This window comes from Frankliniella occidentalis, unplaced genomic scaffold, assembly GCF_000697945.3.
Source record: "Frankliniella occidentalis isolate FOCC.00 unplaced genomic scaffold, Focc_3.1 Scaffold218, whole genome shotgun sequence".
Classification (NCBI taxonomy): domain Eukaryota; kingdom Metazoa; phylum Arthropoda; class Insecta; order Thysanoptera; family Thripidae; genus Frankliniella; species Frankliniella occidentalis.
The window spans coordinates 281,423-297,561 of NW_026267344.1; the positions used below are offsets into that span (position 1 = coordinate 281,423).

Here is a 16,139-nt window from a genome sequence, read left to right on the forward strand (position 1 = left end):
TCCGCGCCTGAGGTCCGCCGCGTTCCAAAGTGTGCGCATGAAATCCACCTCGAACCGGAATTGAATATCGTTTGTTCGTACTTCATTTCAGGTGACCCAGATCGAGTTTCACCAGCGAGCGCCATCCGGCTGCCTGCAGTACCACCGCGAAGGCAACGGTGAGTCACCGTTCCAGTACGGGTCTCCATTTTTCTGTCTGGTTTCCCACTTAAGCCCGAACCATAACGCTCCGTGAAGTATTGTAATGAACTCTGTAGACATGAGGGACACAGGTCTGAGAGTGAATGTTCGTAAGGCGGGATGTTAAAAGCTTTGAGGCCTACAAATAAAACGAACGCTTCTTCATGTAAAGCAGCCAAATGCTTCCTAGCTTACAAATAAATTTCTTCGCAAGCATATAACTGTGAAGGGGAGAAAGGGCACTGCCGACAAGGAAAGCACCGGGGGCGATGGCTCCGAGGCACAAAAGGCTGAATGACGATAGCACGCTCTTCCCAACCTCGAGAACCTCTTCTCTCATATCCTCCTCCCTCTTCCCTTCCCTTTCCTTCCCTTCCCTTCCCTCCCCCCTTTACCCCACCTCTGAAAATGCCACGCCGTCGCTGTGTCCACTCTCCCCCCGTCTTCGCAAAGGCCTGAAGTGTTTACCTAGAAATTTTCGCTGCCACTGCGGCAAACATGATGCAGTGCATCAAACTAAAGATGTAAAAACAACTTTTCAACACGAACGTTTTATTTCCCCCCTTAGAACTCAAAACTTACTGTCAAAAAGCGTTTACCATCCACTCCTCCCTCCTTCCCTTCCAATTCCAAGTACGTCTACTGGGTGTCTCAGAGATTACGCTTCAATGTTGCGGGTTTGCGAGAAATCTTTTCACAGATGACGAAAAAATCCGTGATAAGATTGGTTGTAAAAATAATTAGCCATAACATTCTCATTTTCATCACAATTATTGTTTACAGTGCGGTTAAACCGGCAAGACCAAGCCATGTTAACTGATAACTGATGTAACTCTAGTACATATTCTTTTTCTACCTTAGGCGTGATTCAAACAATGAACTTCGCGGAGAACGGCCGACACCTCGCCAACCAAGACTACACCATTTGTATGCGCCAGGCTGAAGGTAGGTCAGGGGTCAGGTAGAGACCCGTGGGTCTGACATGAGGCGCATGAGGCGTAAGCCGGCGCCTACAGTCAGGAAGAGCAACAACTCCGTAAACTGAAACTGTTAGTTAAATGAAACGCTTGACACGACGTTTATTGCAGGCATGTGCTCTATCGTCTATGAGCCCTGCGACGAAAACTCGTTCAAGATTGGCCCGGCCATACAGCAGCTTGGTAAGCAGTCGTCCTCTAAGGCAGACGCGCAGAGCAGACACGGTCATGCATTATATTACCCCGCTAACAACAATCATTTCCAGACGACGCGGGAGGCTCGGGTGACAGCGCCATCGGTGAAGCGAGGGAGCAGTGCAACGACAAGATCGTCATGCCCTGTGACTCGGAGGAGTTTCTGGCCGTGAGTGCACGCGAAGCGTCAGTTGATAATTATTGAAACCTTTCGTAATGCTACATGCTAGATTACTTCCGGTTAATGGCTCGCTGCCCTATGTTAAACCAAGTATTGTGCAACTGCTTAAAACTTGTACGTGTGCAAGTGCAAGGTTAATACACTTTTTGCTGTGACCAATTTTATTAATAAGTCACCGCAAAAACGTTTTCTGGTGGTAAATCAAAACGTTTGCTACAGCAGTTTAAATTTCGCTGATGTTTGAAGAAGTTAGCTGAAACAGAAATGAAAAATAGCACACCATTTTTTACGATGTCTTTTTGCGTGCACTGGAAAACAAAGGTACTAAACAACACCTTTCCTGGGGCACTAAAGTCAAGGGCGCAGTTTAGTGCCTTTCCTGAGGCACTAAAGTTTCGTGCCTTTCCAAAGGTACTAAACTTGTATGGAACTCATATGAAGCTAGCCAGTTAAAGGTGTGAAAAGTCAAATTTAGTGCCTTTTAAAGGTAGGGATTCGCACCTCTGTTTTTCCAGTGTGTACTGTGTCACGTTTGTTAACTTGTGTTCGTCTATGCGTCCTGTCCTTGCGATAACGTTGGGCGGTATTGATAGTATTTCGCTTGAACGATACCGCTTGGATGACCATAGGGCCCTGTGTGAGTAATGGACATGTTCGCAGGCAGAAGGTTTCAGTCCCTCGGGTTTGTGCGACCTTCTCCACTGCGGCAACTCGTTCTGCAGCCCAGGAGAGACTACGTGCAGAATAGAGAGTAAGTGCTTTCACTGTAAAAGAATTAGTTGTCACTTCACAATTTTTCCCCTCATAATCTCGCTTCTGAGGAGATTCTCAAAATCTGAGGCGAGATCGGAGGGAGTTTTCCGATGTCGGAGTTCCTCAAAAATTGCCCCCTTTCCTCAAAAAATGAGACATTGTTTTTACCGTGTGACCGAAACCACTTCAATTTCACTTTACTACTTAAACTTTTTCCCAGGTTTTGTAACTACAATTTAATGGTTTGTAGTCTACAATGCAGCCGAAGCCTTTAAAAGTTACAAATAAACCCCTGAAATGCATTACTTTGCAAGAATTTAACAGTGCGTGGCGCGGCCCTGTCCAGTTGTGTTAACACCATCGCAACTAGAACCGCATTCCCCTGTCCTTCGAGTTTGCGCTCCCACCGGCGCGAGCCCCTGAGAGCGGACGGGCCACCGCGTCGCCCGCTCTACACGGGTGCTCGGCGGGCTAGCCTACCCAGCGCGTTGCAGGCGCTTGTAATGGCATGATGCGAAAGTACTCTACTCTAAAATGTGTGCGACTGACATACGGTAGTGTTCGACTCTGTGACACTTTTGGACGGACGTTTGAATACTTTAAAAGCTTTTACAGTAAATTTAGACCCATTTAAAGTGCCCTTGACCAACCCTTAAGTTCACGGCTTTCACTTCATAAACAGTAATCTCCTTCGTTTTCAGGCAGCACGACGCCGTTCAACATCCGGGTCATGTTTGGTCCTGCCGTACGCGAGGAGTCACCAGAAGACAACCTCGGGATGTGTCTTAAGTACGAACAGCAACCGTGTGTATCGTGACGGCCCGACGGTGCGTCGTCAGAGATGATTTATTTATTTTAAAATTTTGAGAGTGCTCAGGCAAGCTCTTTTGGCTGTGTAGCTTTGTGAACAAAGTGTCTGTCATTGCAAATATTATTTTCAATAATTTATTTCTTGTAACCGTGGTTTCCTCGCCCCACCCACTACCACCATTCACCATCGTGGACAAGAGAAGATGACAACGGAATAACACAACTGTTTTTCAGTCGGACCAAGTCGGGAATAAAACCCTTATCCTGTTCCATTAGTTTTATTAACATAGTTTGAACAGAAATGAACATAGTAGCAGTAGGATCTTCATGGTTCACAGCGCTTAAAAGCTTTAGAGCCGGATGAAGTATAGTCTCGGACAGAAAATGCCACAGCTTTTTGAAAGAAAATGATAAATATTTTCAACTCGTTCATAATTCAACATTCAGCCTGAACCCCAACAATCCCTATTTCCTTACGTTTCAGCATCCCTACGTCTTTTGGTAGAAAAAGATTCTCTCCATTGGTCCCTTGACTATACTTGTTAGATGATATTTCGTAGTGCTTACAATATTTACACGATGCTTGCCATGGAACAGAAAGTTAATCAACAACACGTAAAATGTGAACGAATAACAATTCGGAGTTTGCTCATGGAAAAGTATAAAACAGACGAAACAACAAGAACGGACATCAGGTTAATAACATGTGACATGCTAGCTGCTAGCTGTCATGGCTTTTTTTAGTACGAGAGGCCCAGTTTGTGGCTTTATCAGCTTAAGGATCTTAACATCTTAACATCTTAACATGTTAACATATTAACAAGTGCATTTTGCATTATATTCGATAGTAAGACTATGGTTTTACATTTGAATGTCTTTATATTCGCTAAAATGCCGACCAAAACGTTCGGGATCGCTACAACGACCAATAGAATCATGATTCGTGGTTTCCGTGAAAGTTGTGTTAAGATCCCGCGAAACAACGGATCTCTGCTTTTCATCGAACTGAAGCGATGGCAAAGCTTTCTAAATGTTCCGGTCGGCACTTTTTACCAATTTAAACACATTCTTAACTAAAAATCATTGCCATAGTGCTAAATATAATAAAAATGCATCTGTTAATATGTTAAGATGTTAAGATCCTTAAGCTGATAAAGCCTGTAGTTCAACGACTGAAAGCACCGTGATCGCCCTTTCTTTTGTCTGAATCCGTTTAGATTAAATTTATTTATGGCGCCGTTTAAATAATCGTAAACCTCAAAATCAATTCACAACAGATGAGCTTGTCTGCCAACGCGTTTCCTAGCCCATTAATAAAAGGGATATTACCTATCCAGCCCTTTCTCTTTCGAAACAAAAATTACAAACATAATCACTTCAGCAAAGTCTATATTTTTGATTTGTAGAAATTTACAAATACAAGCAGAAAAAATATCCTGGGGACAGTATGTGAAACATTGCTTCATTTACGTGGTTGTATGATCTGTACACAGCCACACTGCGTGTCTAACGTGCAATGATTTGGTCAGCAGCCCCTGTAGAACTTAGCTACGCCGAAATGCGTAGTATACATTTGCGTCGCAATATACGATATTGAAGCCTAAACTTTCGATACAGTGAAACTTTAATTTGCGTTGGTCGAGACAATATCTCTTTGAACATTTCTGAAAAAACATTTACAGAGCAAGGGTTCTGTTTGCTCCGAGAAAGCTTATAGAAAAAGTATGAAACGTAACTTTCTACACAAGTATAACAACCATTCGGAACGCTTCACACATCCTTTATGTTCTGTTTTTTCTAATATGAAGTATGTGTTATAAAACAGCATAAGTATCCCAAATATTTAAGAGAATTACAGTACATCTGATTGGACAGGTTAGTCTTGTAGAAAATATTTATTATTTTTCTTCGGCAAAAACGATATCATCGGGAGGTGAACGGCAAGTTTTTAGAATCAGCGACGCACTTATTAGATGCCTGCACAAGCTCTTAGTTTTATTTGAGTTCTCTTCGTCGAAAAAATTAAAGGAGCGATGCAATGACGCGGAGATTACAACGAAAAATGTTGATAGGATGATTAAAGCACGCAACTGCGGAGGCATATTATACCCATATTGCTTGGAGCATAAGACAAAAGGTCAAGTAGTATTTTAGAGACTATGCATAATAATATGCGATTGAGCAATGATACCCCAAAGTTAAATGGTACAGTACAATCAAAAGATGCAAATCGCCTTGCAGTGTCATCAAAGATGTTTGGTGGAGCACCCTTTAGTAGAAGTATGTAAAGGAACAAAATATGTGGCTAGATAAATACCGACTTAACTAAACAATGAAAATTTTGTTCAGTTTGTCATCCAAACTCTCCAAGACACGTTTTCCCGCGATAGACCGCATGACTATGGAAGACTGGACTTTGATGCGGCGCATTGGTACGTGAAGCGAAGACCTTTCCACAAGCGGGAAAAGTTAAGATATTGATGCAACCTCCATAACAGACCCAAAGACTATAATTTTGATCTGGAGGTATCTCCCTCGTCAGCAGACAATTGAAATCTATGTGGCGCAATTTGAGGAAGAATACATGGAATTATGAATGAATGTAGAATCCTGAAATCCTTGTAACATAACAAAAATAATCACGCTACAAATGAGTCCCCTTAACCATTATCGTTATTAAAAGAGATATATCATTTCGATATAAAGCGTGTTTAATAGGCTAATGTGATAGAAAGTGAGAAATGAGGTGACTGTGGCCGGATTTGGCTCCGAGTGTCTGATATGGTAGCTGCCCAGGGAAAACGGCCCCGGAATTACTTTTGGAACATTAGCTTTTTTAAGGTCAAGAAAGTTTGCTGCTTGTTGCAATCCTTGTTCAAGGAAAACGCTGTACTTATTCAGGTCAAATGCATTAGCTCTACTAAATAACCAGATAAATCACAGCTCAATAAAAGTATAAAAACAAGCACCTGGTGTAAGCGGTTGATTAGATAATCACAGGGTAACCCAAAGATAACGTCGGAGGACGGTATGAGGCAAATATCAGCGAGGATATTGGATACATATCCGCGCACACGCGCCGGTGATTCATTGGTACTGCACGTACAAAGAGCTATGCACGAAGTAATGTCATTTTATGAAAATATTTGTTATTTTAAAACATTTCCCCGACACTTTTTCCATAGGCCTACGGCGTAAATGCTACTAATAATTCCTACATAATAACTAGACTTTCCTTTTAGCACAGAATCTGAAACTTTTCGAAAGCGCAGCGCATAACGGAGAGTGGTGCATTAAGTACATAAGTTAGATACTTGTAAACGGAAGGATGAGATAATCGTCCTTTGTGTTCAGGTACTCAGAGCCAACCCCACAGAGTTGATGATCGTGTTAACAGTGCGATCGATAGTGTTACATAAATATAAAAGTGATGATATAGACAGGTTTACAGTTTGAATGAAAAGAAAATTGAAGAAGCCTATTTAAAACTCTGATGATGCCTGTCAAATGTCACGGTCAGCGTACTAATTCAAACATTTCTTTGTCCCTGAATATTAACATAAGAATAGAAATTTAGAATGCCGACTTTTAGAAAATGTTTATAGAATAAAATACTATAAAGACTTCCATTTTCACCGATATTGTCCGTGGGTGAACGCCAGGGCTTTGCAAAGTGGCCAGCTTTTATGCGCAAAGCGCGAAAGCTATACTTGGGCTGTTCGTCGAATAGAAAAACTCGTCGAAATTTCGGCCAATCTGGCGACTTTGCACACACCCCTGGGGTAAGACTTATACATAGCAGCAGCCAAGCATTGTGACCACTTCCACGTGCCCTCGTGGTCGCTTCGTGATGATATGTGTCACACCCTACTCTTCTAAAAATAAAAAAAAATCGGAAGAGAACTGATGATCGGGAAAAACGTTAGAGCACTGTTGTCCACATTTTCTCTTCTTTTCTTTCTTCTTGAAATATCACAAAAATTGCCACTAGAAATAGAGGTTTTTGTATTGTTTCTCACGAACACCTACAGCGTCCGTTCCCCGTCACTCTCTCGGGAGAGCCCCACACCCAACAAGGAGTCCAGTCTCCACTCCCGAGACACTACGATCTGGGACGCGCCGCACTCCACACACAACAAAGTACACACGTCTTGTTGTGTTTTCGCTGGGGGGTGTTGTCGCACACTTCCCGCCCGTCTTGGTCCAGTCCGCCACGCTCGTCAGACGTCACAGCCGTCGTCTAGAGTGCCTGCCGCGTTGCAGCGCCGCGCACCTGGAACACAAGACACTGGTTTTACTTTCATACAGTCACATCTAGAAAGCTAAGGCACGATTTTTCATGGACACTTTGCTGCCCATGGTAGAGCAATTTAAAAATAGTGGCCACAACACACAAAAAAGAAAACGTACATAAAAAATGACCACCAAAGTCTACACAAGAACACATTAAACACGAACACAAATTATATAAAATATGTCGAGGCTACACTAAACAGCTCCAAACACCGATAGCGGAGGGTTTTACCAAACTGTTTCACATGCTGTAGTGCGAGATGTCGTGCATCAAGACGTTTATGGCCAGGGCCGGAATCGTGGTGACAGGGCACCTGCAACTTGTTGGGTAGGCGACCGTGTCAAGCACCTAGAGAGCACTGCTTTGGCTCAGCTCATGCCATGAACACGGCACTCATTGTCTTTTACATGCAAATTAAATAAACAACAATATCCAAATAAAATTCACACACTCCATTCCAAAACACACCATGACACACCACGCATACTTGTAGCTGCGCGCTTAAAGCCAAAAAGCGCTTGCATGGTTTGAGTAGCACCTCCAGTTTAGTATCAATTTTGAAGGAAACAGTATGGCCCCAAGATACGTTTTGAGCGGTTCCACGACTTATTTTATTTTTTGACAGACTATGTTAGATCATATTCTCGATAATTTTTTAACAGATAGGCATGTAAAAGTAGAAGACAAGATTTAAGTGCCCCAAGGCGTCTCTCATGTAATAGTTATAGATTTTCACATTAAGTTAAAACAAACGAAAATGAGCACTTAAGATTAACGAGAGACGCCTTCTAGGACAGACGAATGACATACGCAATTCGGGCCACATCGGCGAGCCAAACTCGCGCAGCTCTACTGTTAGGTCAGATCACCCGGGTCACCCACTCCCGATTTGGTGCCGTTGTTTCTCAGGCTCGCGTTATGGCGCTCGTGCTCTGCAACAAACACAGGCCAAAAGCACAGCGTTAGCGTAGCACTACATGGCGAAAAGGCGAGAAGCTTAGTTCCACTCCATGGGACAGCATTGCACGAAAAGCACTCAAGTGGCCGTGGCGACTAAGATCACACACAAAAGCAGCTCGTTTGATTTGTTTGCTAGTACTTTTTTGTTGTTGTCTTTTGCTGTTGCAGAATGCTGAAGCGAATCTATAGCATTCGCCATGTGTTCACTCGTGCACAGAAATAATGAGAAAATATAAATTGACTAGTTCCCACACATGCCCTTCATTCCACCGCCCAACAAAAAGAGAAGAAAACAGATCCCTCTTGGTCTACATTGTGTTGTATCCCAAACAATCATTTCAGGTGTTACACAAGCTGGAAACTTTGTTGTTCGGTTGTCTAGTATAGTGCCTGGCCGAGTCTGAGATCCACCGAACACGTTTAATGGAAATATTGTACGTAGGTGACATTTTGTTTGATGTCCTTGGACGGTTTCAAATCCGATGACTTGATGAGGCTAAGTAGGACCATGCCCATGCCCATGCCGGGTCGGGCTCATGTCGCCTGGTTCCCGATTTTGTTTGTGTTTTACATTCCAGACAACAGTTAGGTAAAAAAAAATCCTCCTAGAAAGGGACTTCCTTACCAAACACCAGCATATGCACGAAAAAATAAAGCTGTATCATAGCTTAATGTTAGCTATAGCTTTAGTAAACTTCATCTGGTCCAGCAGAACTTATGATGTAGTAGCCACATTAGCTGAGAGCCACATCACCCGAAAGAGCTAACGCGTTTTCTACGACAGCTGATGGACATATTTCCACGAAAGGTAGCCAAGCAAATTTCACACAGCTACAATTCGCTGTCACAGATTTAAAAGTTTGCTGGGTACAACCTATTTGATAAATAGGGTAAGCCAGCCATTTTTCAAACGTCAACCTTCGTATCAAGAATCTACCTTTTCATCACATGGAGAATTTCTCTGCTGTCATAATACGAACAAAGCTCGTTCGTAGTACGAAGATTTTTTTAAATAATACGACCGATTTGGGGGCAAGATGTTACCGATAAACCAGCAGTCCTTAAATAAGTTGCGTATCCCATATGCGTTTGCAATAGGAAAGAACTTCTTCATGCAGCGTGGTCCACAGACCCCTTCCTTTGTTTTCCTTATACTGTACCGGATGCAGGCTTCCGGGTGGATTGCATACTCACACGGAGCCATGAGGCGCCTTGACGAGCGACAATAGGCAAGCCCGCCAACACGTCTGCATGCGGTGATGCGGTACAGTATAAGAAAAACAAAGGAAGAGGTCTGAAGACCACCCTGCATTACTAACGATAAGATTCGTATACGAACAACCATTGTTCGTATCATGACAGTACTAAAATTCTTATTACTACTGAAAAAAGAATTATAATACGATGGGTCGACGTTCTTAATACACACGCGCTCTCTTGGAAAGATTTTTAGCGAGTATAGGTCGATTTTTTCGTAACATGTCACTGCCACATACACAAAGGCCCACAGATGCAGAGAGCAACGTTATAGTTGTCGCGTTTGTTACCTGAGGTCTATTCAGTAAAACGAAAGTACGAACACAGAAAGCACAGTTCAAGCAAATCTTAACGTTCCCGCCAAAGGCAAAATTAAAGTATAAAAGATCTTGGCTGCTAAAGTGTTCTATGCAAACTCCTCGATCTACACAAACACGGAGAGAGAAAACATTTACAATGTCATTTCTCTTGTTTTCAAAGCCGTCCACGCAGCTTGTGGTTCACTTGCGACACATCCAGCATGGGCACATGCTCCTCGGCCGCGTAAGGGTCTGTCGCCAAAAAACAGAGAAAAACAGAGTGAGCGTCAGAGGAAGAAAGGAGCAAGCAGGGAGTTCGGTGAAAGGTCGCAGGGTTAAAAGTTAAAATAATTTAATAGCACGACTAAAAAGTAAAATGACCGCAAAACGTGAATAACAAAATCCATCGACCGATTGCCGAACTCCCGTATATTAGCAGAGGGCAGAGGTGCATGCGTATTGCTTACATCGAAAGAACAATTTATTTTGCTGCTGAAGTTTTAGAGCAAGGGGTTTCTACTGGCTGGTTTAGTTTAGAAGCAAAGGGAGGCAAATAAAACGTATTTTGAAGATTGTGACACATCTGGTAATATTAGCATGGGTTAGGAAATGAGAGGTTAGATAATCGCATCATAATCCTAATTATGACTGGAACAGTAATTTAAGAAGGACATGCACTAGTCTAGGGCCATGCAATACTTAGTGATGATAGTACGAAGTACCCAATGCTGAACGTTTTTATAAAACCTTATGCCACTGTGTTGAATGTTAACATTATCAGCTCCGTACGAACGTCCTCTGCTGTTACCTGACCTGACCCAAGATCGAGAACTCACCCATCATACCGCCCATGGCATCCTTGGGGTGGTTGCTCTTGATGGCGTTCATTCTTCTGTTTTGCGCCGGAGGACCCCCCATGGGGTCACCGCCACCCCTGCCCCCGGGGCCCCCGGGGCCTCCACCCCCGCCGAGCCCCCCGCCGCCGCCCGGACAGCCCGGGCCACCGGGCTGCCCCGGCTGGCCAGGTCGGACAGGCAGTCGTATAGGCTCCACGGCCAGGACCCGTCTCCGCTTCTTGGGGAGCTTCGCTCGCGCCTGTAACGAGTACACCAAGCCTTGATCAGCTTCACGACCACAAATACATAGTTTAACACCTCGAATCCTAAAACAATATGGAGGGGTGGCGTGCAAAGCAAGGACACCGCCTCCCCACGTAAGAGGAGGTGTCCACCCGGCGACCGCCGTGCGGGGCGGGTGAAGACGTACCTGCGTGTGCGAGTAGTACATGGCGAAGTTGGACACGATGACGGGCACGGGGAGGGCGATGGTAAGCACACCGGCTAAGGCGCACAGCGCACCCACGAACATGCCTACGTAGGTCTTGGGGGCCATGTCCCCGTAGCCTACCGTGGTCATGGTGACCAGCGCCCACCACAGGCCCAGTGGTATGCTGAGGGCACAAACACGAGAGCGGTGAGACGTTCTGCTCTGTTTGACAAGAGGTCACAGCAATGACGACCCACCTGTTGAAGTCGTTGTGCGGGTTCGCCTGTATCCGCTCCGCGTAGTAGACGAGGCTGGCGAAGATGACGATACCCAGGACGAGGAAGAACACGAGCAAGGTGAGCTCCTTGGCCGAGGCGCGGAACGTCTGGATCAGGATCTTGAGGCCAGACGAGTGTCGCGTGAGCTTGAACAGTCGCATGATGCGGATGATGGAGAAGAACTCGAGGATGTCGGCGTTCTCCAGGTGCGACGCGAACTTCTGCAGGACCTGTAGACACCAAGGCAAACGTTACGCCAAACGTCTACGGAGCCACGTTGAACGGAAGAGCAGAGAGTCCCCCAGAGTGACTGAGATGATAAGATGGCGCACATCCAGAGCGCAGCATTAAGTTAGGACCAGGGCCCCCAGCTGAAAATTCCGCCGGAAATTATTCCATGGAGTTCAAATCCCTTGAGTAATTTGGTTACATCCATGTAAAATTTTCCCTGGAACAGTGATTCCACGGGAAAGCATTGTTCGATGGAAATGGATTCCATGGAAATAATATGGCATCGGTTGTGGTCCCTGGAAATTTCTTCCATGGAAATAGCATATCGCACTTAGGTTTTGGCGACACATGATTATTTTTTTGCTTGTGATTGCACGGAGATCCAGATCAATGAACACAGCACATTATTGGTAGCTTACATTCGACCAAAGACCAAAGAACATAAAGAATCAATAATTTTGAAACAAAATACCGTACCGCGGTAGCATGCTAAGGTTATGTTTGAGGTTAAGTGCTACGGGTCTCTGCGAAAATCTGTTTATTCTGCTTTTCAAAACCGTGCTCCGACTTTTACTTACTGGGTAGATTAATGCCGACGATATCAAAGAAACCATCGATATCCTCAATCCTCATGGGCAGTCCTCACAAGAATATACAAACAAATGTAACGAAACTTCATTCCACGAGTTGCGCGCGTCGGCCAGCGGCAGCAGCAACGAGCGGGAGGGCTCTGTTACAGGTTAGGTAGGTCGGCTCACCGCCACCACCAGCTCAGGCGAAGTGACAGTCTTTGTTTCGCTAGTAAAATCATCTGGTTCGGGGGGCCAGACGTAAAAAAATGTCGATCTTTGGCATGTGCACTATGTTCCGACTATGTAAGTAAAAGTTAGACATTCTGTAGGAAAAAAATAATCTGGAACGACGACAGATCTAATTACGAGGACTCGTTTTTAATAACGTAATCACATAACTTTTAAAGCAACAGTCTCGGTTTTTTATCCCAACTTCCTAATTTCCCAATTTTTAACTCATTTCCCTCATTTCCTTTTTTGATTAGTTCAATAGTCTAGTTTGATATGAGAAAGCGATGATTCTTTTCTCCAAGCATGTGCATTTGAAACAGTGAAGTTATGAATTTCCATGGAAGTTGAGATGGTTTCCGCCCAACAGTGCTTTGCGTACAAGGATGGGGTTTCCAAGGAATTTCCTGCATTTCCACGGAATTTCCATGAAACTTAGACGTTGCGTGGAAATTGCCACCACTCAGTGGAATGCGTTTCCTCCATGGAAGGAATCTCCTTGGAACATGTGTTCCGTGTAACATTACGAATCCCCGGAAAGTGAATATCCGCGGAAAGTGATTCCGAGGGCAACTAGAATTTTCCATGGGATTAAAAAAAATTCCGAGGAAAACGAATATTATCCAGGTAACGTCGAGAATTTCCGTGGGATCGTCATTTCCGGCGGAAAAATGGAAAAACCCGTAGAAAATCGCGAATTTCCACCGGAAAGTGCCAAATTTCCGGCGGGATTTTCAGCTGGGCCGGGGGCCCGGCCGCCTGCCGGAGGGGCTGCGGGAGCGGAGGGAGCAGGTTGAGTAGACCACCGCTGTGGTCTCGTCTCGAGGCCCGAGCTGAGGCGGGCCGGCGGGCCGGCGGGCCGGGGCAGCCAGGTGGGGCAAACACTCAGCGCAGCACAAGAGAGCACTTTATAACTTCATCGACTTGCCGGGATAAAGAACGGCAGTCCGGAGGTCAGGGCGCAGAAGCACGCCTAGGCGTGGCAGGAGTGACGTGGGGCAAGAGGAAAAGGGGGGGGGGGAAGGGCGAGAGAACCCCGGCACGCTGTTACCTTTAGCTCGTGGACCATCCCTTCTTGCTTTCGGCTTGCTTACCAAGTCGATGTAGAAGCTGAGCGTGGCGATGTAATCGATGATGTTGACGGAGGCCTTGATGAAGTTGCACTTGTTGGGCGAGGCGACAAACCTCGACACGATCTCCACGGTGAACCACGCGTTGCAGACGCACTCAATGTAGAAGAAGGCCTCGTGCGCGTTGGTCTGCGTCTTGTCCAGCGTCCACGCCGTCATGTTGGCGGCCGTCTTGACGGTGATGTTCCGAATGACGGGCACCCTCATGTCCGGGTGCGTCTTGAGGCAGAAGGACAGGATGGATATGCAGATGAAGAAGACGGACGCCACGCCCACGATCTGCAACGATAAGGAGGAAAAAGTTAGCAAAGTTTGGCTGAGACAGTCCTATCGCGATTCGCTTGTCGTGTAATCATATCTAGCACGCGAGAGAACGGCACTCCATGGACAATCGCCGTGTTTCAGCGTTTCATGGTAAATGGACGTGAGCTCCGGCATTGCTCCGGCTCTGCCCGGCGGCGCTTACACGGCGCTCACCGACATCGTCGCTCCTCTCTAATCTCTCCTTCTTCATCTTCGCCGCGCCATCAGCCCGCCCCGCTCCCCCCGCCCTCTACCGATAGCGTAATGCTCTCCGAACGGTGTTTAACCGCACTCCCTGCAAGAGGGGCCGATCGTATCGGCCGAGGAGCTCTCAACGCTCACTTTTTCTCATCCTGCCCGCCGACCCCAACCCCAACCGCCTAGAAGCATTCTCTTTTTCTCTCAGCCCCTCTGCCAGCCGCTGCCATCAGAACGTCGGCTGTGTTTCTTTCAACCGCTTCGCTTTAGAGCTGCTGGGCAGTCAGCAGTATTTTAATCATGCTGCGCTATGCGCTCCTCCGCCGCTTGCTTTACCTTTGCCGCGTTGGATGAGTAGGGCTCGTCGAAGAGGGACCACAACTTGGGCTTCTGGCGCTGCCACCAGGATAGCGTGCCCTGGAAGTAGTCCTCTTCGAAGCCGAACTTCCTCGCCATCTCCTCGTCCGACGGCTTCTCTGTGTCCAGGTCCAGCCGGTCCAGCACTGCCAGGGTTTCCTGCGTGTCTCGATGCTACAGGAAAAAAACAGAGTTTTATACATTATAAATTACGGGGCGATATTATTTCCCTCATTTTGTTTCTTAACGATCCAGGGCGAGAAAGGGTGGTAGTTGGTGTCGGTTTGCGCCGTGAGCCGCATGCGGGCCGTGTTTCCGCTGGATGGCGAACGGTGTACTCCCGCTCTGCTCCAGAGAGAGCACTAGAAGAGAAGGGAGAAGCAGAGGGAGAGAAAGAAAAGGGAGGGGGGTGGTGTGAGTGCGTCTGGACTTGGGGAGCTGGTAAGTAATATTGGATAGCTGTAAGAAAAGGGGGGGGGGGGGGTCCCTGCAGGTCGCTATGGGGCCGCTGGGCGCCTGTTGAGGGAGGAATGTGACATGGACCCGGCCCCACTCTGCTGGGAATAGGGGGCGGTCTACGGGATGGGGGAGCTGGGTGGGAGGCGGGGGGAGGCATTGACGCGTATGGTTGGGGGAAGAGTTCCGGGGCGGAGGGAGGAGGAGGAGCTGGCGTGGTGAGGGAGTGGGGGTCAGAAGGCCGGATGTTGACTGTTTGCAGAGTACACATCGCCTCGCCTCTCGCCGTCACACTCTGGAACCTTTCCGTTCTCCGACTGTGTCGTGTCTAACTGGATAGACCACCCACCCACCACCACTCACCCCAGCTGGCATGGGGGCAGCCGCAACGCTGGAGCGTCTTCTTCATCCTGCTCTGCTGTGTCTCTTTTTCCCACCCACCCACAGCCTCCGTCTTCTTCCCGTCTGTCTGTCTGCCTGTCTGTGTGTCTGTCTGTCTGTGTGTCTGTCTGTGTGTCGGTCTGTGTGTCTGTCTGTGTGTCTGTCTGTGTGTCTGTCTGTGTGTCTGTCTGTGTGTCTGTCTGTGTGTCTGTCTGGTATGTAGTGCAGCGGGGCTTTTAGTCATAGTGGACAGAAATAAGATGAACAATCTGTATGTCTTACCTGTGTGTATGTCATCCAGCAGCAAGGCTCCACCTGGTTGGCGTCCAGACCCCAAAACTCGAGTTCCTCTTCGAACAGCGGGCCGCACACGTCGGTCGGGTAGTGCAGCTTCCCCGTCCTGAGCATAAAACGTGATCATCATATTGCTTTCCTCATCCTTTTGAAACCTACTCCCCCTCTATGCAGAGTGAAGAGGCGGGGCCAGGGGGCGGCGGGGCCGCCTCCGGGGGCGCAGCGCGCAGCGGCGGAGCGCAGGCGGAGCGCAGAGCCAGCTGGATTAACTCTGAACGTCCCCTCATCCCTCATAGCCTCCGTCAAATCCTCCGTCTCTGCCGCCCCGTCGGCCGCCCGCCCGCCGACATCCTCTCGCCGTCCCTGTCTGGGCCCGGAGCCCCCGGCACACAAAGTCCCTGCGCATCCAGCAGCGCGACGGAGACCGGCCGCTCCACCTTGGAGGCGTCCCGGCCGCAATCCCAGGGGCACTTTGCACTCCCCTGGGAACACCCGCCAGCCGGACGGGGCGGGGCGGGGCCAGGCGGGGAGGGGAGGGG

At 47.1% G+C, this 16,139-nt stretch overlaps 2 protein-coding genes across 5 annotated transcripts in view; one reads left to right on the forward strand and one right to left on the reverse strand.

The window, feature by feature from the left end:
- Window positions 1-70: 70 nt before the first annotated feature.
- LOC127750597 (uncharacterized) lies at window positions 71-3,234 on the forward strand (the record flags this gene model as incomplete). Its single annotated transcript, XM_052272696.1, has 6 exons — window positions 71-158; window positions 1,042-1,125; window positions 1,269-1,340; window positions 1,424-1,521; window positions 2,194-2,284; window positions 2,988-3,234. Coding segments are annotated over 6 exons (549 nt in total), but the record flags the coding sequence as incomplete, so codon positions are not given.
- An 88-nt stretch (window positions 3,235-3,322) lies between these two features.
- LOC113201681 (potassium voltage-gated channel protein Shaw) overlaps window positions 3,323-16,139 on the reverse strand; it is a 109,817-nt gene continuing 97,000 nt past the window's right edge. Inside the window, exons 5-12 of one of the 4 annotated variants that reach the window (XM_052272691.1) lie at window positions 15,589-15,706; window positions 14,449-14,643; window positions 13,576-13,890; window positions 11,430-11,680; window positions 11,173-11,356; window positions 10,743-11,001; window positions 8,201-8,322; window positions 3,323-7,369 (exon numbers count right to left, since the gene is read on the reverse strand). In XM_052272691.1, the coding sequence (XP_052128651.1) occupies window positions 8,246-8,322; window positions 10,743-11,001; window positions 11,173-11,356; window positions 11,430-11,680; window positions 13,576-13,890; window positions 14,449-14,643; window positions 15,589-15,706 (1,399 nt within the window). In that variant the 3' untranslated portion in view covers window positions 3,323-7,369; window positions 8,201-8,245. Of the gene's footprint in view, window positions 7,370-8,200; window positions 8,323-10,062; window positions 10,159-10,742; window positions 11,002-11,172; window positions 11,357-11,429; window positions 11,681-13,575; window positions 13,891-14,448; window positions 14,644-15,588; window positions 15,707-16,139 lie in introns of those variants that run through there. The other 3 variants (XM_052272692.1, XM_052272693.1, XM_052272694.1) reach the window with 3 other exon arrangements.